General features: G+C 39.6%; 1 protein-coding gene and 2 long non-coding RNA genes across 4 annotated transcripts in view; 2 read left to right on the top strand and 1 right to left on the bottom strand.

The window, feature by feature from the left end:
* The window catches only part of FBXW8 (F-box and WD repeat domain containing 8), a 120,969-nt gene that overhangs the window by 44,949 nt on the left and 52,765 nt on the right, over window positions 1-23,255 (top strand). Inside the window, exon 5 of the mRNA XM_072802680.1 lies at window positions 5,145-5,302. Coding sequence (XP_072658781.1) covers window positions 5,145-5,302 — 158 coding nt within the window. The remainder of the gene's footprint in view (window positions 1-5,144; window positions 5,303-23,255) is intronic.
* LOC140619376 (uncharacterized) overlaps window positions 1-23,255 on the bottom strand; it is a 53,875-nt gene that overhangs the window by 4,557 nt on the left and 26,063 nt on the right. Inside the window, exons 1-2 of one of the 2 annotated variants that reach the window (XR_012019273.1) lie at window positions 6,281-6,395; window positions 5,010-5,325 (exon numbers count right to left, since the gene is read on the bottom strand). This is a non-coding gene — a long non-coding RNA (uncharacterized lncRNA). Of the gene's footprint in view, window positions 1-5,009; window positions 5,326-6,280; window positions 6,396-23,255 lie in introns of those variants that run through there. The other variant, XR_012019272.1, reaches the window with a different exon arrangement.
* On the top strand, window positions 6,901-9,695 carry LOC140619378 (uncharacterized). Its single transcript, XR_012019276.1, has 2 exons — window positions 6,901-8,841; window positions 9,305-9,695. It is a non-coding gene; the product is annotated as an uncharacterized lncRNA (long non-coding RNA).

Genomic DNA, 23,255 nt, shown 5'->3' on the forward strand with positions numbered 1-23,255 from the left:
TTTGCCTAATTGCTTTGTAAGCGTTAAACCAGTTCTGTCCTCTGGGTTTAAGCTGGTAGATTCATTCATTGAACATTTTTACTAAGCACAGACAAATGCTGCAGATACTTCCCTTGCTCCCAGGCTGGCTAGAGGTTACAAGACAGGTGGTGACAGAACATGGGAAATGTTAGGGTGGGGAAGAGCAAGGTACCCACCGTTAATACATTAGAGAAAGTCACCTAGTACAGGCTCAGAGTCAGGCCAGGGTTCTCCTGGAAAATTACTTCTCAGCTGGGTCTGGAAGGATAACTAGGAGTTAGCTAGGTAGAGTTTTGCCAGCACACTGAGCCTTTTTTTTTTTTGGCTCCTTGCCTTCTAGTTAGAGATAGTGGTAGAATTGATGGGTTAGGTTCACGGGCTGTGTCCTGCAAGCCTGAGTCACCATATTGAAAACAATATATTTCACTTAAATGGGGATGGTCCTTAGAAGCCGTATTTGTTTAAAGACCCTGTCATCTGAGGAGGCAGTCTGCCTTGTTGGCTAAGCAGCAGTTTGAGGAAAGCCTGGGGACCTGTTTGATCCCAGTTGTGCCACTAAAATGCTTTTTGTGACCTTGGGTAAGTCACTTAACCTTACTTACAGCATTCTTAAAACAACACCTGAAGTTGTCATGAAGAGCTTCAGAAAAAAATATATTTTTAGCAAATAAGTAGAGGCACCTGAAAGCAATATATAAACACCTACTTTCATCTCCCCTGCCCCACTTGGGATATTTATATAAGAAGAAAAGTTGAAGGTGGATTTGTTTGGTTCTTTGTTATTAGCTGTACAGCATTTCTTCCTTCAAGTCTCTTAGTCAAAATGAGTAAGTAGTCTGTTCAGTGGGAACTTACTAGTTAATGGAAGCTCTTTGGTGGTAAATCATTGTAAATTGGCAATTGCTCTGGCGTGTAGAGCTTGAGAGGGGCTCTATTCCCATCCTCTCAACAAAAAAATCAGCTGTGGTCTCTGACCTATTTATTTGGAGGTAACCTTGCCAAGCGTAAAAAAGATTGGGAAAGCATACAGTTTCACTGGTCCGTGCCCTGGAGTGGGACATCCTCACTCATTTGGAAAAGGCTTCTTTCTCCTTCGGTTTTTCTTTAGTGCTCTTACATCAGCTAATATAGGAGTTGCAGTTGTACTTTGCACAGACCCTAATTAGAGAGCCATCAACATTGAGGTCCAAAGGCTTACTGACAATGCAACTGTCATAGTGGCGTCTTAATTGGTGGAGTGTAATTGTCATTAGGCAGCGATAAAGACATCTGGAGCTCTGGAGAAAAATCAGCTTTTTTTCCTACCTCCCTTCGATTATCTGTTCTTGTTTCTCCTGGCCAATGTTGTTAAGCACTTTTAGATCACATTTAGGGTTTGGTCCGGTTCCCTCTGCTCCAACCAATGTTTTACCCTTATGAAAATGTCTGCTTCTTTAGCACAGATCCATTAGCACTGAGTCTGATCTCCATTGCTATGGCTGCTTTCACTTGCATTAGATTCTAGAGCCTGGCGCTGAGTCCTCACATGGTACCTGCTGAAACAGGGTATTTATTCTGTTCCCCTCAAAAAGGAGACATGGAGTCTTTTATGTTTTGCCTCCTGAATCATTTGCATTATGCTATTATCATGTTCTTTGGCCATGAAGAATGGAGCTAATTTAAATGGATATCTTTGAAAATGTTCTTCTTTACCAAAATAATTTAGCTTATCTTGTGTTTTTATAGATATTTTAATCCACTTGGAAGTAAATGCGAAGAGTTTAACACCTCTTGATAAGTGTTCTGAGTATTTCACTGATCATCAGCAGTGGAATGGGGCCAGTAGAAGTAAAAGGGGATGCCACTCAGACCAGTCAGGTTGTTACTTGTGGACACTACCTTCCAGTCACTGCATATTATTAGCTATGTGTAAGGCACTGTGATGGAGATATGGCATTGAGATATGGCTTCCTCAGGGACTTGACAGTCGAGATGTAGAATGTAACGATGAATGCCATTTCTTCAGATACAGAGCAAGTTGATACAGTGGTAGTAGAGTCAGAGAAGGCTTCGTAGAGGAAGAGGGCCTATGCTAGACATTGAGCAGTTGGTAGGCTTGGGCTAGATCAGTGGTTCTCAGTCTTGCCTAAACATTGGAAAAACTGATGGCGGTTCCACTCCCAGAGAGTCATATTTCAGTGGTCTGGGTTTGCTCTGGGTATCAGGAGTTTGGAAAGCAACCCAGGTGATTCTCATGTACAGCCAACGTTGGGATGCCTTGAGCTGAGTTGTCAGGAGGGAAAGCACTCCAGAAGGGTGGATAATGGGAGCAAAGATGCCAAGGCAAGATCATATGGAAGCCAGAAATGGCAGACTTGTCTGGAGGCTGGTTCATGCTAAAGAAGAGCACAAAATGAGACTGGGGAGTAGGGCAGAAGCTAGTTTGTGGAGGGATCTCTGTGCTAGGCCCAGTGATTAAAATGTCATCAATAAGATGTTAAGGCCTGAGTAGCTAGAGGGCTAAGTGTCAAGTGCTATTCTAGTCTGACTCTTCTAGTTGATGGGCTCCTAGCTGGGAGCAAGGCCCAGACCCTGACCTTAGAGGCTTATAGGTTCTTGGGGAGGTGAGCAGTCAGACAGACAGACACACACACACACACACACACACACACACACACACATACAGTTGCTGTGAGAGTCAAGTCGAGGCTGCTGTTATCTAGGCTAGATTGCAGGGGGACACGGTCCAGTTTGAAGGGGAAGGGAGGAAGGGAGAAAGATTATTCATGTCATCAAGTACTTTTGAGGGCTTGGCTTGTGCAGGGCTGATGGGGCCAGGGAGGCTTGGGACTAAGGACCCTGAGGCAGTGTGGGGAGGGCTGAAGGGATATGGAGGAGCCGCTCAGTTTTGCATCAGGGATTTGGACTAATGTGGTCACCGAGGAAGGGAAGAATTCAGCAAAAAAAAAGGCTAGTTTGTGGTGAACTGAAGCCTTTTGAACAGAATAGGGGTTTAATTCTAGACCTGTGGTGTCTTGGAGTGAGCGGACAACTTTTTTTGTGGGGGGAGAAGCCCTGTCAGGACCCTTTAGACACTCATAGAGTGCTCTTCTGTGTGAGAGCCTTGCCGGGGGAGGAGAGGGAGCAGCCCGGTGTAGGTCACAGCTCCCAGTGCCCTGTATGGGCCAGCAGTTTGGCAAATTTTGGTTTTGTTGTTTTGCCTCAGAACTTGCTATGTAAAGGGGCTTTGGGGCTGGAGCTCAGGCCTCTGAACTGCTTTCCTCCGTACTACTCTGCTGGCCTCTAGAGCCCCTGATGGGGCGCACAAGGGGCCCTGCGAGGCCGTGGGTGTGGGCCGATGTAAGTGATCAAAGGAAAGGAAATATGTTTCCCAGTCAGTGTGCTTTCCCTCCAAGTTCTGGAGCTCTCTGACCCCTGACATTCACTTTCTGTGTCTTCCTTTCACTCCCTGTCTATTTCTGATGGTGTTGCCATCCCTCTCACCTTTCTTTTCTGAAATGGCTCCTTGGTTTCACATAGAATTTAAGAATCTAATCATGCACAGTCTAGACATTCAAATATGTTATCTCTGTTTGGTGTCTCTATAGCTAAGCAAGTGGCCTTACTCCAGGGAATGCCTGAGTTGTTTTCAGGGGTGCCAAGGTGAGCCTGATAGATTTAGTGTAGTGGTGTATGTTCTCATACAGCGTTCCTCATTAAAAAGGGGGCTCTGGAATGCTGCCAAGAGGACTTGGGAGCCAGTGGCCGTGCTTTGGCCACGGTGATATCAATACCCACCCTTGCTCCAGCATTGCCAGGCTTAACAACACTCATAGAGTGAGCATTCCTGTTTACTGGGGGATCAGTGGTCATGCAGAGTTCCTTCAGTCCAATTTTAGAAAGCATGTCTCTCCTATTGGCTCTTTACGCCACACGTGCACTCCTCAGGCACTGTCCTGCAGGGGGGCAGCTGAATTCTCCAACTGAGGGAATTTGTGTGATGGAATTACCTTTGAATTACATAATGTATATATTTACTGTCAATAATTTAAGGGAATTGCTGTTCTATTCAGTAAATGAAGCACTCCTCTATCAGAATGTTGTTTCCTTATTAAGATATTTCACGTGAGAAATTGGATCTGTAACTACTACAGATGTGCTAGATTTCAGTAGCTAAGCAAATTATCTTGTTTGGGTCTTCATAGTTTTAATGTGGGATCCAAGAAACCCTGAAGAAACTATGGCTAGGGCCTCAAGAAGACTGTGAACTACTTAAAATTGCGTACCTATCTTTGTGTTTGTGGGGTACATCATTAGACTCTTAAAGCATTTCTAACATGCTTCCTGACAGTTAGTTGATTTACATGTTGAACAAAACCCTCTGTAGCAGATGTAAGGAACTTAGCATAAATACCTCAATGGCAGGCAGCACACCACCTCGTCATCTGGCCATTCCATTACCCTTGTGTCTGAGCAGGCTCTGGCCCTGCCATAGCTTTGATGGAGAGAGTCATTTGTTGGAGTGGCAGTAGTAATAGGAGAGAGTGAGTGCTCCGCTTTTCTAAGTGGGCAAAACTGGGGAGTGTGTCATGCATTTCAGCAAGAGCTTTTCATGAGAAGGCAGCATTGTCTGGCTGCTAAAGGCAAGATTTAATTGTTTCAGCAAATCAATTAGTCTTTAGGGACTTTAATCAGTCAAATCTGATGCATGGATGAGGCATTAGAAAGCTTGTGCCTGTAAGACCATTAGTCCTTAGCATTTCTCTCTCAGTCTGTCTTTAGTGTATGTGTGTAAATACTGTGGCTTCTACAAATTTCTGCTAGTGATCCCTTTGCTGGGAGAACGCAAGGTAGCAAATTGGTTATGATAGTGTAAAGGAGATCTTGCTATCAGTGTCATAGTATAGCATTCTCATTTGAACTGTCGCCACTGTGCTGTGTGAGAACATGAGCCATGTTCATAGCCTTCTGTCATCTAGGTGACATTTTCTCCTGTTAGAATTACTCACCTAAACAGTATTGCAGGAGTGGTTCCACACCAACTAGATCTTATTCCTCTGTTGTTTTGAGACTCTCCCCATTTTCTCCACCATGGCCCTGCTTTCCAGGCCCCATTTGGAACCAAGTGTGCCCTTCTTTTCCAGATATACATCAGGGGACGTGAGGGTGTGGGACACCCGCACCTGGGACTACACAGCCCCTTTCCTGGAATCAGAGTATGAGGAGGATGAGCCTGGAATGCAGCCATATGTCTCCTTTGTGAGGATAAACAGCTCGCTGGCGGTAGCAGCTTATGAGGATGGTAAGTAACCGCAACCCTCCTCCCTATTAAGAAAAAAAAAAAAAGCTTTACAAAAATTAAGCAGCTGTGGCCGGCTCCCCCTGTAATCCCTGTATACATACACGTGGGTGCACACACACATGTTCACACACATACACTCACTCTTGCCTTTATGTGAAGAAGTTGGCCAATAACCCCTCCATGCATTAGTAGGCACTGGAGCACAGCACCCAGTAAGACTGGTGTTTAATTCCTACTGGAACTGGCAGGCTGGGTTTTAGTGCCAGACACAAGGCTGGCCAAGCCATCTTAAGCAAATAGCTTGTTTGGTATAAAATATTAAATATACTTGGCCTACTTTTCCTTTAGTCTCTGTTCAGTCCAAAGGGAACAGGAAAAAGGAGGGATAGACAGATAATCTATTGACAAATATGGAAATAGAAAAAAGTCAATGCCTATCTTTTCCTAGTGCTTCTATACGATACAAAATTATGGTGATATGTTGGCTCTCTGAGATTTATAAAATTCTTTTTGTGAATGAGCAACCATGGATTTAGATAACTAGGTAAGAAAAGTCCAAAATTATATTTACTAAGTCATGAAATACCTGTCTAGCTAATAGGAATGCTAATTTTGATGGCTATCATACTCTATACTCCTAACTTCCATTAGGTTGTGATGTTGGAATCTGCAAAGGCTTTGTTTCCCCACTTGCCTGAGTTTGGACTGCAAAATATTTTGGAATGTTAGTCTTCATGTCATGGCAATATTGCAGATCTTCAGAGGCAGTAGAACAACCACAGAGTCTGTGGTTGGCTCAGAGGTTCAGAACTGTAGTAAAGTAGCTAAGGGGCAAGTTTATATCTATATGTCACTAAAAAAATAAGGCTGAAATCTTGAAAATGATTTTTGTTTTTTTAACATGAACTGTTCTTTCACGTAGACATTAGTAGACACCTCTGGTAGATTTTTTCTTCAGCCTTTAGAAATTCAGCTAACCTCTTTCTGTGGAAGGTAACATTTCCTGTGCGTTTGCTGAGCTCCTTGACAGATAACATAAGATCGGCTTCAGAGTGTTTGCTACTTTCCAGATTACCAGTGAGTTTCTCTAAAAAGCAAATATGCAAAGGTGGTAGTTAAGAATCCTACAGCTGTAGTGTCCTCTCCTAGCCTCCCCCTGCCGCACATGTGCACACACATCTGCCTTCAGCTGGGGAAACCGGGGCCCAAAGAGACCAGCTAGGTAATTGGCTTGAGGTTGAATTGTGAGTCCAGAAGAGTGACTGGGTGTCCCAGGCCATGCTGGGGTTGTAGTGCACGGTGTATGTGACACTGAACACAGGGACGCCTGGAGAGACGTGCACCTGATTGACTGGCACCCCCATGTCTCCTGTCTTGGGAGCTTGAAAATACAGCTTGAGGAGATGGGCTGGTGTGCTGCTGGTTTCACAACATTGGTCAGAATCATTTGTCCTCCTCATCCCTCTTGCTGCACAGAAACATTGGGAAACCACGTAGATAAGATGAACTACGTTTTTTGGCAAATACTTGGTTAATAATGGTCAAAATGTATTTTAAAACTTGATTTAAAAAAATTACAGTTAACATTCAAACAAAGAAAAAAAAGTATAATATGTAAAAGAAAACCTATCCAAAAAGAAGCTGAAGTAGTGCTCCCTTGCATCCCTACCTCTGTCCTTCATATATTTTACATACAGGTCCTATGCGATGTACTTTTCTGCACCTTGCCCTTTTGTTTTGTTTTGTTTTTTAACACAATGACACAACTTGGTATCGTTTCATATTGACTTTACAGGCAAACGTTATTCTTTTTCAGCCTGTGTTCTACGGCATGGTGTGGCTGTATTTATAATTTATTAAAGCCCATAATGACATACACTTGGATTGTTTATTTTTGTTATTAAAAACAGTGCTGTGAGCAATATCCTGAAATACCATGATGGACTTGTGCAAGTATGGCCATGGGGTAAATTACTAGTAATTACCGGATTGGAGGCTACATATGCTTTGTTTTGATAAATATTACCAAATTGCTCTCTAAGAAGGTTCTACCAGTTAATGGTTCTACCAACATAGAGTGGTGGCTTCCTCACTCTGGCCTGATAGGTGGAAATGGCATTTAACTATTGTTCTTGTTTGCCTTTCTTCATGTACATACACGAACACATTTTCATTGTCTTATTTTTTTCTATTTATTTTCTGCAAATTGCTTGTTCTTGTCTGTTCTCATTTTTCTCTGGATTATCTTTTCTGCTTGGGAAGGGAAATAGTCCTTGCCATACCTATTTCATATAGACTTTTTCAGTTTGTCAGTTATTATTCAGTGGACTTAGTTTATGGTTTATTTTTCTAAATGGTAGTTGTATGTGTGTTTAATTTTAATTTTTTAATCCATAATTGTGTGAAGTTTTTTTTTGCAATTTAGTGTTTTTGACTAAGTACTGTATTTTTAGGGTTGTAAGACCACACTAATGTAAAAGGTTACACATTGAGGAGTCTTGGTTTTACCCATTTTTGTCCACTCCATCCTAAAGCAACCATATATTTTACATTTTTTGTCTATCCTTTGGGTATTTCTGTATTACAAATAGAAGGATTCATTTCCCTCCTCTATCTTTTTCTTAAATGAAAGATAGCATATTACTTAATATTCTGCACTTTGGCTTTTTTCACCTAATGACCTGTCTTGAAAGCTTGTCCATGTCTGTATATAGAAAAACAGCTCCCCCGCCCCTTTTTTTTCATCCTGCACAGTATTCTATGTGTACAAAGACCTTGGTCCTTGGTTCACTTACATAGCTCCTTACTGAGGAACAATTGTGTTGTTCCAGACCTTCTGCTATTACAGTGTAGCTAAAAATCTTACCTATAAGACCTTTCATTTGAGTACAGGAATGGAAGTTGTGTTGTCTTTCTAGGTTCCACAGCATGCTCAGGGGGATCTCCGCTACTCTAAGATCAGATTAAAATGTATAATATTTACGTCATTTGTGTTGAAATCTTTGGTCTCAAATTCATTTTGGTATTAAGATTGTCTTTGGTGAGAACTCTTGCATTTTTACTTCTTTTCTCCCTCTGAGTCTGTTTGGGGCTTTACTATTTCTGGGATATACCACAACTTTTCCTTTTTTCTTCCAGAATTCAGGTGGCATTGTCTTTGGTCTCACTTAATTTTAACAGATTGACACTGTGGTATTTACACCAACATATTCATGAGTAGCTACTTCTGAGGCAAAGACAGATTGAAATGATCAAATGCTCATTTTTATATTGCTCCTTTTCAGGAGCAGCAAATAGGCACTTCTTAGCCAAAACATGACAAAAAAGAAATGTACCTTGTGGGGTCTACTGTATAAAATTTGTGACTGTGCCCTACAGAAAAGAAGAATAAGATGATAAAATGAGTTAATGAACTTCAGCTCCCTGGCTGTGCCAAAGGGAAGCTCTGTAGTCACTGAGGCCCTGTTGATCGTCTACACATATATTCTCCACACAAGGAGTCCTATTCAGAGGGAAGATGGAAGACTCTTTGGGAGAAAGTAAGTCGTCCCTTCATCCTTTTTAGCCTCCTTGCCCTGTAGGAACACTGTACACCCACCTGGGGTGTTGAGATTTGGCAAGGTGATCCACAGTTGTGATTTTTTGAATTCCAACCCACTGGCCTCATATTTCTTCTGCCTTGTTTCCGATTGTCAGCACTGGCTGTCCTCCAGTTTGATTTTACCACTAATTGTGTTGCACGTTACCATACCGAAATGAATCAAATCAAAATGCTTTTCCTGGAGCATTAGATAAAGCAGGCGAAGGTTCTGAGTAATGAGCAGATGCTGCTAATGCAGGGACAGAGGAGACCTTGCCAGGACTCCATCTGCTCCATGCTTGCCTGCCTCTGGCCCCGAGCCACAGCATTAGGAAAGGCGGTGTACTCAAAACCCACTCCTCATTCAGAGTTTGTCTTGAAAATTCACTGTTTGGTAAGAAACGATATTACACACTTCCTAGGTGCAAAGAAGTTCTCATTTGTCGCCCCACATGGAGAAGAGAGACAAGACCCAGTGCATATTAGCATGCGGAAGCCGCGACGGGATAGCCAACAATCGTCTTTATGTGTTGCCATCAAGCAAGGCAAAGTGGCTTATCCACTTCTGCAGCACTCCCAGTGCAATTGTCTGAACACACACATGCTCCATTGTCCACGGCTGTACCCGCCCTGGGCCGGAGTGACTGTGATTTCTCATTTACTGGCGTAGTAACAATAGATGGGAGTGGGTCTCTCCAGGCTTCTTTTTAGTAGAGAACAGTAGGACCATGTTTTAGTTAGACAGCTATGATGAAGAGTAGTTGCTTTTAAAACTTTATAATTTTGTGTTTAATAAAAAACTCAGTTCTTTGATATTTCTGCTTATGTCTCGTTTGTATGATGTGACACAAAAAATGTAATGACCTAACCTTTGGTTGTAATACTATACAATAAACAGTATCCCCCCCCCCCCCCCATCAAGATAGAAATTTTAGAAGTAGGGCATTAACATGCTAAAGCATTGCTTGGGAGATGGCTAAGACAACTGCTTGTGGATTGTAGAGATTTTTTTTTCAAGTCCTGCGTTTTCTGGTCATTTTTCTCTTAAAAGTTTCAACAACCATTTTTTGCTTGAAACCTTTGCCTACCCTTTGTTCTAGGGGACTTACTCAGGTATTTGACAAATGAAATGAAACAACTTTCTGACAACCCCCAAGTACCAGGTGTAGTCCTTTTAAAGGATAGGATACCTTTATAAACATGAACAATAAACAGTAGGAATGCTCATGTTTTAAAGATGCTGAGAGTGGAATTAACACCAAAATGCAGAGTTCTGAATAGAGATGATTCTTTTGGTATTGAAGTATTTCTTGAGGAATTGGATTTTAAAATTGACTGCCATTTGTTATGGTCTATGATCCCATGCTTATGGGATGGAGGAAATTTTTGAGTAAAACTTTTAAAAGTTTTTCCATTTTTCAATGAGAAGAGTTTAAAATTATATTTCACACTTGCTTGTGTGTATGCTTTGGACTGAATGTTATAAGTGTTAGGGTAGTGTTCCTCAAACGGGAGTCTAGAGAGAAAATCTTGAGCAGGAGCTATGAGAACTCGAGAAAAGTATTTTTTTTAATTCTATATTTTTATAGTCATCTTTAAAAAAATCTAGATCTTTTGACCTTGTAACTGAACCATGCTGCATGATTTCAGTATTTGAATTTGCATTTGGGCTGTTGGCACCAAGTGATCATACATGCCTTGTGGTTGTCTTTCATGCTAAGGGGTCCAGAGATGACTTTTTAGAGGTCTGCAAGCTCTCAGATTTAAGAAACACTGGAGAAAGAAGTTCTTGTTGATCAATTTCTAGGATAACTACAATTTTTTGAAGTTACTAGTGAAAATAACTTGAAATGATTTTTCTTATGCAGAAAGTGGCACATTAAATTTATGGTATGAGGAGATTTGGTGTTTATCTTCTGGTTTACTGGGGTAGTTTTACTGAAAACTGATTTTTAATAATACACAATATGATGCATAAATTCAAAATACCTGTCCCGTGTTATTAGAGTTGAGGTTAAAAATGGAAAGGAACGATAGCACAGGGTATTTTTTTGGGGGAGATAGTTTAGAGAAATAAATTGTTGAGCTTCTTAAATGTACCTAATGAAATGCACACATGAATGTTTTTTTTGGAGGCTGATAAATCAAATTTTATGTACAAGAATTTAATTTCTCTTTTACTACTTGCAATTTTGATTGTAGCATTTATTCTATACTAAACCTTAAGGCTCTGTTAAAGCAGATGTAAGTATATTTGTGGAATGTATTTTTGTCTTAAAAACAAGATGTGCCTGCCTGTCTGCCATTTCAGTAAAAAGTCATTAGGCAAGCTACAGTGGAGTAGGAAGGCAGCCCCATGGGGCCAGGGACAGGTGGAGGAGGGAGTCTGGAACAGTGGCCTGGCGGGTGTGGGAGGTTGGCAATATCCAGGGAGACTGAGCAGGTAAGTATATTAAGGATAATGGAAGCCAGTTTTCTTGCTTTTGGAGAAGAATTACAGGCATGGAAAAGGGCTATCCAAATGAACCCTGTGGGCTGGATTGGAATAGGTGTTGGCATGGAGTTCCTGATTTTCGATTTAGGTAGATGGGTTGAGATATATGTGTTTGTATGCAAATATGTTCATGTATCTCCTAGCTTTTTGCTGTGAAGGTAAAGAAGTAGCAATGAGCATACGGAGTATTCAGATCTTAAAGATACCAGTCTCTGGTAAAAGGAATCAGGCTGCTTGGCAAAGAAGCTGACTCCAGGGCTGGGGTGGGGAAAGAGCAAATAAGCCTGGGACATCTTATTGTACCAGGAAATATGGAAGCACTCAAGGAATGATGGTGGCATATATCAAAAGAATACAGATGCTACCTTGAAGGTGTTCTCACTGGCCAGATCTGGGACAATTTGAGTATCAAAATAATGATAGTAACAGAGGTACACATGAATACTAGAATGTCACCTAACAAATATAGAAGGAATGATGGAATTAGGAAATCACTAGTTGGCAGTTATAATGGTAATAATTGACACACACAAAAATCAACTGATGCTAAAATTAGAAGATGAGAAGAAGATAGGGGATGGGATTTTATATCTCAAAGAATCACCCTGCTGAACCCTAATTAATTACAGAGTGAGGGAGAAAAAAGTAACTTTGTAGTCAAGAAACCTGGCAAATGCCAAATTAATAAGGTGGTCAAATTTAACATCAGTAATGGGACAAATTGACATCCTGTGCTACGTAATAGAATGCACTGAGATGAACACAGGATCACTTCTGGGATAGCCCAGCCAAAAATGCATAACACAGTTGAATCACAAGGAAATATTAGAAAACCCAAATTGAAGGACATCCTGCAAAAAGACTAGCCTGACCTCTTTAAAGCTGTCAAATTCATGAAGATGAAAACCAAAAACAAAAACCTATTCCAGTTTGAAGGACACAAGACAGCTGAATGCCATGTGTCATCCCTGATTGGATCCTTTTGTTATAAAGGACATTACTGGGACAATTGGCAGTGGGATCTGAATAACGGGTATATAGAAGTTCTTGTGGCTTTGCTGTAATTTTCAAATTGTTTCAAATAAGTTAAAACTTCTTTTTTTTAAGATTTTATTTTTTTAAGACTTCATTTATTTATTCATGAGAGACACACAGAGAGTGAGAGAGAGGCAGAGACACAGAGGGAGAAGGAGGCTCTATGCAAGGAGCCCGATGTGGGACTTGATCCCGGGTCTCCAGGATCACACCCCGGGCTGCAGGCAGCGCCAAACCGCTGCGCCACCGGGGCCACCCCAGATTTTATTTATTTATTCATGAGAAAGAGACACAGGAAGAGGGAGAAGCAGGCTCCATGCAGGGAGCCCAATGTGGGACTTGATCCTGGGACCCCAGGATCATGCCCTGGGCTGAAGGCAAACACCCAACCACTGAGCCACCCAAGGATCCCCTAAGTTAAAACTCCTTGCTTCTGATTAAGATGCAGTAACAGGGACTAGATTTGTCCTTTTGTGTTAAACAACTGGAAAACTGGACAAAATAATGGCTTTCAAACATTACTCTCTGTGATCCAAGTCTTGGGCTATCTGTTTTTCAAACAAGATGAATCCTATGATTACACCAGTTTACCAACTGGAAACAACCCAATACAAGTAAAGGAACCTGAACAGAACCTGGACCTCACATTGTTGAGACACCAAGAGGTTAAGGAAGCCAAAGTGGAAAGAATTTGTGGGCCAGAGTATCAAGGAAGAGGGAGCCTGACAGAACTCTACAGATCTAAAGGGACCCCTCCATCTCTAAGTACTGATGTGCCCATGTGTGAGAAGAGGGAGACACATTCAGTCCATAACATTGTCTGCTGTTTATAAGAAAGCCGTTTTATTTCTTTTTAAAGATTTTATTGGGGGGAGGGTGGTGGAGAGAGAGACTGACTCTCCAGAAGACTCCATGTTGAGCACAGAGCCTTACATGAGGCTCTATTCCACAACCCTGAGATGATGACCTGAGCCAAAACCAAGAATCGGGCACTTAACAGACTGAGCCACCCAGGTACCTGGAAGCCATTTTAACTATGAAGATACAAATAGGGTTAAAAATAAAAGAATAGGAAGTTATACAATGCAAACATATAAGAAAGCTGGAGTGGCTATATTACTTTCAGACCAAATAACTTTAGGGCAATGAATATTAGGAATAAAACGGGACTTTCATAATAAAGGGGTCAATTTATCAAATAGACTTCGTAATCCTAAATATGCATCTAATAACCTCAGGGGTGCCTGGGCAGCCTTAGTCAGTTAAGCGTTTGACTCTTGATTTTTGACTTAGGCATGACCCCAGGGTCATGAGATCAAGCCTCACATTGGCACTTCATGCTCAGTGAAGAGTTGGCTTGAGATTCGACTTTCTCTCTGTCCCTCCCCCAGCTCATGCTGTGTCCCTCTCTAAAATAAAATCTTAAAATGAAAAGCTGATAAGTGAAAAGGGAAATAGAGAAATTCATAATTATAGTGGAAATTTCAGGCACTTTTATTTCAGTAATTGATATAAGTAACTGGTAAGGTCATATACGATTGAACATTATCAGCCAACTTTACTTGACATTTATAGAACTTTCCATGCAACAAACTACAAAATACACATTCTTTTCAAGCAGAATCAGAATTTTGACCAAAATGGAGTATGTTCTGGGCCATAAAATTTGTTTCAGTGAATTTAAGAGGATTGAGGGGTGCCTGGGTGGCTCAGTCGGTTAAGCATTTATTTGCCTTTGGCTCAGGTTGTGATCACAGGGTCCTGGGATTGAGCCCTAGGTTGGGCTCCCTGCTTATGCCCTCTTTCACTCTCTTTCTCGCAGGTAAAACATAGTTTTTAATTTGAGAGGATTGAAATCCTGCAAAATATTCTCAAAGTACATTTTCCAACAACTATGAAATTAAAGTAAAAATAACAGAGCTCTGTAAAATCACTTATAAATAATTCATGAGTTAAAGAAGAAATCAGGAAATATTTTGAACTGAATGAGAATGAAAAACCATATCAAAATGTATAGAATGTAGCTGAAGCAGTGTTTAGAGGGAAATTTAAAGCAGTAAGTGCTTATATTATAAAAGAGATAAAGTCTCAAATCAGTGATATAACTTTTTACCTTAGCTAGAAAAAGAACAAAATAACCAGGAGAAATGTAGCAATAAAGGACAGGAATCACTGAAATTGAGAAAAAAACACAGAAAAATCAAGACTAGCTCCTTTAAAAAAAAATCAAGGTGACAGGCACTAGATAAAGTGATTAGGGGGAAAAATGCAACAGAGGGAAAATGTTTATAGATCCTAGAGATGTGAAAACTATAGTGAAAAATTATGAACAAGTTTATACCAGTAAGGGCGGCCCCGGTGGCGCAGCGGTTTAGCGCTGCCTGCGGCCCAGGGCGTGATCCTGGAGACCTGGGATCGAGTCCCACGTCGGGCTCCCAGCATGGAGCCTGCTTCTCCCTCTGCCTGTGTCTCTGCCTCTCTCTCTCTAGCTGTGTCTCTATGAATAAATAGATAAAATCTTTTAAAAAAAAAAGTTTATACCAGTAAATTCAGCCTCTTAGATGAAGTGGATAAATTGATTTTTTTTGAAAGCTACACATTACCAAAATTCACTTAAGAACTAGAAAATTAGAATGGCTCTATTTCCATTAAAGAAATGGAATTTGCGATGTAAAATTTTCTCATGAGGAAAAGTACAAGCCCAGTACCTTCACTGGTGAATTCTACCAAGCATTTAAGGAAATAATACTAATTCTGTATACTTCCATAAAATAGGCTAGGAGGGAACACTTCTCAACTCCACTATCGAGACCAGCATTACCCTCATACCAAAACCAGGTAAAGAAGAAAAAATAACTAGTTTATGTTAACAAACTCTAGATCAATATTCCACATGAACGTAGATGTAAAAATACCAAACAAAATACTGTTAAACTCAATTCTGCAATACATTAAGAGTATAAGAAATCATGGCAACTTAGGATTCACTCAAGAAATTCAAAGTTAGTTTAACATTTGAAAATCAATTCGGGGCAGCCCTGGTGGCGCAGCGGTTTAGCGCCGCCTGCAGCCCAGGGCGTGATCCTGAAGACCCTGGATCTAGTCCCACATCAGGCTCCCTGCATGGAGCCTGCTTCTCCCTCTGCCTGTGTCTCTGCCTCTCTCTCTCTCTCTGTGTCTTTATGAATAAATATATGAAAATCAATTCGTCATATTAACAGACTATAAAAGAAAAACCTGATGATCAACTCAATAGAAAAAACATTTGACAAAAACCATTTTGTACTGATGATTAAAGACTCTTAGCTGACTGATAAAGAAAGGAACCTTTCTGTGAAACACTTACAGATAACTTCATATGTAATGGTAAAAGACCATGCTTTCTCTAAATTGAAAACAAGGCAAGGATGTCCACTTTTACTACTGTTAAACATTGTACTGGAAGTCCTTCTTAGTTCATTAATGCAAGAGAAAGAAAAGGCATACAGAAAGGAAAGGAAAAAGTATAATTGTCTGTGGATAAATTGTCTATACCCCAAATCCTAAACCATCAACCAAATATTACTAGAACTAATAAGTATTTTTAGCTGTGTCACTGAGTATGAGGTCCATATGCAAAACCCAATTTTATTTCAAGTTAGCAACAAACAGTTGAAAATATAAGATTAATTAGGGATTAATTCAGCAAATACTCAGCAAAATAGGTGTAAGACCTATGTGCTGAAAACTATAAAATACTGAGCAAAATTAAATAAAGCAAAATACATAGTTATATCATGGGTTGAAAAACTGAATGCTGTTGAGATGTCCCCTGTCCCCTAATTGACCTAGAGATTCAATCCAAATCCAGTCAGAATCCCTAAGAGCTTTTTTTCTTTTAGTAGAAATTGATAAGCTGATTCTAAAATTTAAAATAATTTAGAATCTAAAATCCAAAAGAAAATGCATAAGACCAAGAATAGTGAAGAATGATTTTGAAAAAGAAGTACGAAGTTGGTAGTTACCCTACCCAATTTCATGATTTACTGTGAAATTGTAGTCATTAAGGTAGGGTGATACTGGGCTGAAGATAGACCAATGGAACAGAATAAAGCCCAGAAAAACACTGATTTTTAAAAAAAAATAAAAGTGCCAAGGTGATTCAATGAAGAAATGATCATCTTTTCAACAAGTGATGTTGAAACAAGCAGATGTCTATATGCCGTTTCATTCCTGCCTTTTCATTCCTCTACTCTTACTTCATACCATCTATAAATTAAATGGATTATAGACTTGAACATAAAACTTCTAGATAAAAAGAAAATCTTTCTGACCTTAGGTTGGGCAAAGATTTCTTAGGACACAGAGCACAAATTATAAAAGAAAAATGTTAGACTTCATCAAAATTAAAAACCTTTGATGTTGAAGATACTAAGAAAATGAAAAGGCAAGCCATAGACTAGCAGAAAATATTTGCAAAACACATGTCTGATATTTGACCTGCATCTAGAACATATAAAGAACTTTTATAATTCAAATATAAGAAGACAACCAATTAAAAGTGGCAAAAGGTTTGACTAGACGCTTCGTTCACCAGAGAAGACCTATAAATGTTGAGTAAACACATGAAAGGATATTCATCATTAGTCATTAGGGAAATGTAAATTAAAACTGTTATGAAATATACTGTTACACACAGTACACCTGACTTAAAAAGTCTGATAATGCTAAGTGTTGATGAGACTATGGAGCAGTCAGCACTTTCATTCCTTGCTCGTGGGAATGCAAAATGATAGCCACATTGGAAAATACGTTAGCAGTTTCTTTTTTTTTTTTTTTTTAATTTTTATTTATTTATGATAGAGAGAGAGAGAGAGAGAGAGAGGCAGAGACACAGGCAGAGGGAGAAGCAGGCTCCATGCACCGGGAGCCCGATGTGGGATTCGATCCCGGGTCTCCGGGATCGCGCCCTGGGCCAAAGGCAGGCGCCAAACCGCTGCGCCACCCAGGGATCCCACGTTAGCAGTTTCTTATAAGGAACTCCCACTCATATATTATCCAGGAGAAGGAAAACTTGTGTTCACACAAAAACTTAAATATTTATAGGATTTTATTCATGATCACTCCAAACTGGAAACAACCTAGATATGTATTGATCAGTAAATGAATACAATTGTAATACATACCATGGTACATGACATGTCAATAACAAACTACAGGTATATGCAACAGTATAGACAAATCTCAATAGCATTAATGCTAAGTAAAAGAAGCCAGACACTAAAAAGCATATACTATATAATTCCATTTATGTAGGATTCTAGAGGAAGCAAAACTAGGACAAAAAAACAAGTGAGTATTTGCCAGGGGCTGGGGCCAAGGGATGATGACTGCCTGTAAAGCTTTGATGGAAATATTCTGTTATGACTGGTGGTGGTTGTTACAGGACTGTATTTATCTGTTCCCATCATATTGTGCACTTAAAGTCGATGAGTTTTTTTTTCATGTAGGTTATAGCTCAATAAAACAGATTTTTAAAAAGACCAAAAAGTACTATTTTAATACTTTTTACAATATAGTTGGTGCTACTCTTGCAAAGTTCTGTTTTGTTGCTTTTTGCTCATCAGGAAAGAACAGGGTCTCTGAGGTGTATTAGAGTGGAAAGAAGAGTGCTTTCCTGCTCAGCTCTATATTTGAGTTGGTGATCAAGACAGAGAATTCCTCTGGTGGCTCTGTGGTCACTGGAACACATTTAGCAATTGAAGGGTTTTTTTCTTATTTTAAATTCTAAAGTAATCCTTTGTGATGAAATCTGGACCTATTTTCAAAGAGATCCAAAATAGTGGATATTGTATATATGGGATCATAGTGGTAGTAGGCATGGCCAAAAATAGCAGCTATATGGGCTCTGAATTGTGCCTTCTATCTTGCTTTTAACTCTACTCTCAAATAGGACTTAAAACCCAGAATGGTTCAGTATTACAAAAAGAAATTCCTGGATAAACATCTCTCCCCAAGCCTTTATTCCAAGGCCATGGCAGACTTTTCTGCATATTTTTAAGACTGTATGACCTTTGATATAAATACCTGGACTAGCTTATTCTAATTCCTAAGAGTTGGAAGCAGATATTGTGCTATTTTAGTAATACTGAATATAGCTAATGCCTAGATCTTGGTTTATTTCTTTGTGGGTTTTTTGTTTGTTTTTTTAGGTCTTGGTTTCTAAATATTACTAATTCTTCAGTAAAAAGGAACCTGTGCTAGAGGAGGCAAATTTCAGGATGAGTCTGAAATGTCTTGTGGGGCCAGAAATTAAGGATGTTAAAAAAAGAGAGAGAAAGAGAGAGAGAGAGAAGGGGGAGGTTCTTTTTATAGGACTGTGGAACCAAACTAGAGTTCCTTCCCAACAGCAATATTGGGGACAATTTGAGCAACAAAATATGATAGTAATGGATTATAACCTATAGAATAAAAAAAGTAAGTATCTGCAAGCTCATGCAGATATAAATAATTGAATGAATAAGCAAGGGAGAAGAGACAGCTCTTCCTTACAGCAGCATTTCAATTAATGACTTTGAATATGGAGAAGGGTGATGAAAATAGAAATTCATTTGGAAAGCACCACAATAATTGTTGCAGGCAGAATCATCCATGGATGCTAAAAGTAGTGTTATGAGAAACAGGATATTTGCATAGTTTCAAATTATGCCTCCATAAGCAAAAAATTGTAACTTTATAATGGAGAAATCTGGCTTTAACCACCTAAACCAAGTGGTGAAAGTTAGCATTACCAGCAATGAGAAATTGACATCATGTGCCTCCTGGTACACTGAAAAGGTACAACATTAACTTCTGTTCTATTTTTACCAAAAATGCATCACCTGATTTTAAACATGACTGAACATCAGACAACTAAGAGATCTATAAGATACCTGGTTAGTACTTTTCAAGGGGCAGGAGCAGGAAGGACAAAGATAGACTGAGCAATTGTCTCAAATTATAGGAAGGAGACCATTAAATGCAACATGGAATTCTGGATTAGATCCTGGACCAGGAAGAAGTTGTTGGTGGACCATTTGGTGAGATGGGAGTAAGGTCTGTAAATTAAACAACTTGTATCAATGTTAATTTCCTGACTTTCATCATGTTACTGTGGTTGTATAATATGTTAATACTTGGGGAAGCTGGGTGAAGGGTTTACTTTAACTCTTCTTTTTGGATAATATCTAGGGCTTTTTTTTTAAAGAAGTGTGAAATATTTCAAAATTTAAAAAAAGATCATTAAACAAGATTAGATTCTTTTTCTCATAGTGATTTAATGCCATGTTTTTTCTGTTAAATAATTACTAGGGGAAAAAATGCCTTTTCCTTTACTGTTTGGTTGAATTGGGAGACTGAATTAGATGACTCTAGCCTAGTGGTGGTTATACAATTAGGAATTCTCAGCATACTTTCTGTATCTTTCTGTTTATTCTTTGGTTCTTCCTTCCCCCTTTCATTTAATGCATGATGGTATGAAATGGTATTTCATTTCTAAAGTATACTTTTCAAAGAATGATATAACCATTTTATTTTAAATGTCAATATTTAGTAATATGCCAGAAATTCGGGTTTTTTTTGGCCACTACTTAAAACTTATAATAAATTAGTTTTGTCAGTTTTATATATAAGATGTCAAAGGACACATGATTTCACTCATGTGGAATTTAAGAAACAAAGGAGCAAGGGGAAGTGAGGGAAAAATAAAACAAAATGAAATCAGAAAGTAAGACAAACCATAAGAGACTCTTAATCGTAGGAAACAAACTGAGGGGGTGCCTGGGTGGCTCAGTCAGTTAAGCATCTGCCTTCCTCTTGGATCATGATCCCAGGGTCCTAAGATCAAAATTTGAGTTGGGTTCTGTGCTCAGTGGGGAGTCTGCTTCTCCCTCTCCCTATGCCCCTCCCCCCTGTTCATGCTCTTTCTCTGTCTTAAATAAATAAAATCTTTAAAAAATAAAAAATAAAGAGAAAGAACAAGGAGACTAAGACTTACCGAATACCATTCTTGACCTAAGCCCCATGCTGGGCTCTCATGCACTAGTCTGGTCAGAAGTGGTGGCAATGTTACAGACTCCGATGGAGTTTAATTCACCATAACCCATCATTGAGTCAGCAGAATTTGTTGTTGTTTTTGAAAGATTTTATATATTTGACAACACAAGCAGGGGAATGGCAGGCAGAGGGAGAGGAAGAAGCAGGTTCCCTGCTGAGCAAGTAGCCTGATGGAGGACTTGATCCTAGGACCCCATGCTCATGACCTGAGCCAAAGGTAGACACTTAACTGACTGAGCCATCCAGGCACCCCTAGCAGTAGAATTTGTATATCAGAGTTAAATATGGATTATAAAATTATGCGGATTGTGATCAGAAAAAATAAAAAAAGAAATCTTGTCACTAATATTATTTATAAAGATGTATATACAATTTATAATAAAATTTTTGATATGGTATTACATGCAGAAAAAACTTAAATTGTACCAAAGGACGTATAGTAGAGAGTGTTCTTTCTCTACCTACCACCACCTACCCTCTGAGTCCCCCACTACCACAATCTTTTCTCTAGAGGTATCACCTACTACCAGTGTCTGATAGACTCTTCCAAGATATATTCTGTGTTATGTTTATGTTGCTCAGTTATATTGTAGGAAAAAAATTGGCTTCAGTTAGTGGGTGCATGCACAGTGATATCTCTTTTACATTCTCTGCCTTCTTGGCACTTCCCCTTGTAGAAGAGCTGGTCCAGATGCTTCCCCATGAATCTGTTTTTCCTTTGAGTTTGTCAACTGTAAATTCTTCTACTTAGTCACATTGTCCTAGTCTTACAATATGTTGTTTGACTCCTTTTCAATTTCCTGTCTCTTTTTGTTTATTTTTCAAACATTTTTCATCTGCTTTCACACTGCTAAATATACTCAGCTTGCTTGCTTCTTGACTCAGTGTCTGCTTTGGCGATCTCCTATCTGGTCACCGATTTGCTTCTGCCTAACCAGTTGCTTTATTGGATCAAGAGCCCATTCGGATGCTCTTGTCAGTCTAAAGTATAGCTTCCAGGATGGTTTCACATTTATTGTTTTTCTCCGTAAGCAGCAGAGTTCAGCTTTATGGTTGTGTTCAGCTGCAGTATTGAGGGTGGACGTGCACGGTAGATTTTTTTTTTTTAAAGATTTTGTTTATTCATGAGAGACACAGAGAGGCAGAGACATAGGAAGAGAGAGAAGCAGACTCCCCCTGGGGAGCCCAATGTGGGACTCGATCCCAGGACCCTGGGATCATGACCTGAGCCAAAGGCAGATGCTTAACCACTGAACCACCCAGGTGTCCTTGCTTTCGCTTTCTTAAGAATTTAACCCCTCATCATGATTCTTGTTTGCACTGATATTAATCTCCACCCCTAGCTGCCTCTTCCATAAAATCAAAAGTTGTTTTGTCCTTTCAGACTTTATGCTACCTTTACATCTCTAGCACACATTTTGTAGTGATGTTGTATGGACTTAATGAATGAGGAAGTACACATTTAATGAGTACAGTGGGTAGATCTTAAATTTTTGTTAAAATGCTTTTTTTCTTGTTGAGGAATTTTTCATGACTCCTGTTTACTTATAGGCAAGTCGAGAAAATGTATGTGATGGAAATGGAAGTTACCAGCTGTTTTTACAAATAGTTTCATTCACTGTCTCTGAATGGTAGTTAAATGATCCTGCTACTTGCCTACAGCAGTGCCTCCTTATCTGTATTATTTCATCTTCTGCAGCTTTAGTTACCCCTGGTCCACAGCAGTCTGGAAGCAGGTGATCCTCCTTCTGACGTGTCAGCAGGTCAGGAGTGGCCTAGCGCTCATCACAACACCCTAACCTCACTGCATGTCCTCACACAGGCCTCTTACCCTCTCACACCTTCACAAGAAGAAGAGTAAGTTCAGTATAGTAAGGTGTATTGAGAAAGAGACACATTCACATAACTTGTCACAGTATATCATCATAATTGTTCTATTTTAGTATTATTGATCTCTTCCTGAGCTTTTTTTATAAGTAAAATTTTATCATAGGTATATACGTAAAGGAAAAAACAGAGTACATAGCACATTTGGAACTATCCACCATCAGACATCTCCTGGGCGTCTTGGGAACGTATCCCCTCAGATAAGGTGGGGAAGCTGCTGTGGTAAGATACTGACCCAAGCCTCAGGCATTTATTCTGCAAGCTCAAGTGGAGGGGAGCTCATAGCTAAAATAAGCGCTAAAGACCACAAGATGCTCTATGGGTTCAGGAGGTGACCAGTCTGTGACTTTCTAAACTGTTAACCTGTTTTAAATTTTATGGTGTGTGAAAAAGATCAAAGGGGAGGGGCAGTGCCAATTGATGTGGTGTTTTTTTCCCCCCCAAAACCAGTTCAGCAGTTATTTACCTTTCAAGCAATTAACATAATTACCATTATGCTAAAAAGTAATTTTGGAAAGTTCTGCCCTGAGCTCTTACGACTCCACTGGGACAGTTTTAGTTGGGACTTATCTTTTTGATGGAAGCCTAATTGCAATTTTGGCTTTGTGCACACAAACAGAAGCAGCTAATTGTTTAGGCAAATAGCAGATTAATTTAAATATGCATCCCTAATAAAACAAAAATGGTATCCATTATGGTCCTTGTTCCCAGGACGAGGAATATAAATATTCTGTGCAAGTACCATTAGGCAGAGGTCTTAAGGATTGTTGACATTATTTCACAGTGGTAGCACTTTCCTGATATCGAGTAATCTTTACAAAAGCTAACATAAATCAGTTTAAACTCATTTAGATCCCATTTCCACTATGTGCAGTTTCATTACC

The sequence above is a fragment of the Canis lupus genome, chromosome 27, assembly GCF_048164855.1.
Source record: "Canis lupus baileyi chromosome 27, mCanLup2.hap1, whole genome shotgun sequence".
NCBI lineage: Eukaryota > Metazoa > Chordata > Mammalia > Carnivora > Canidae > Canis > Canis lupus.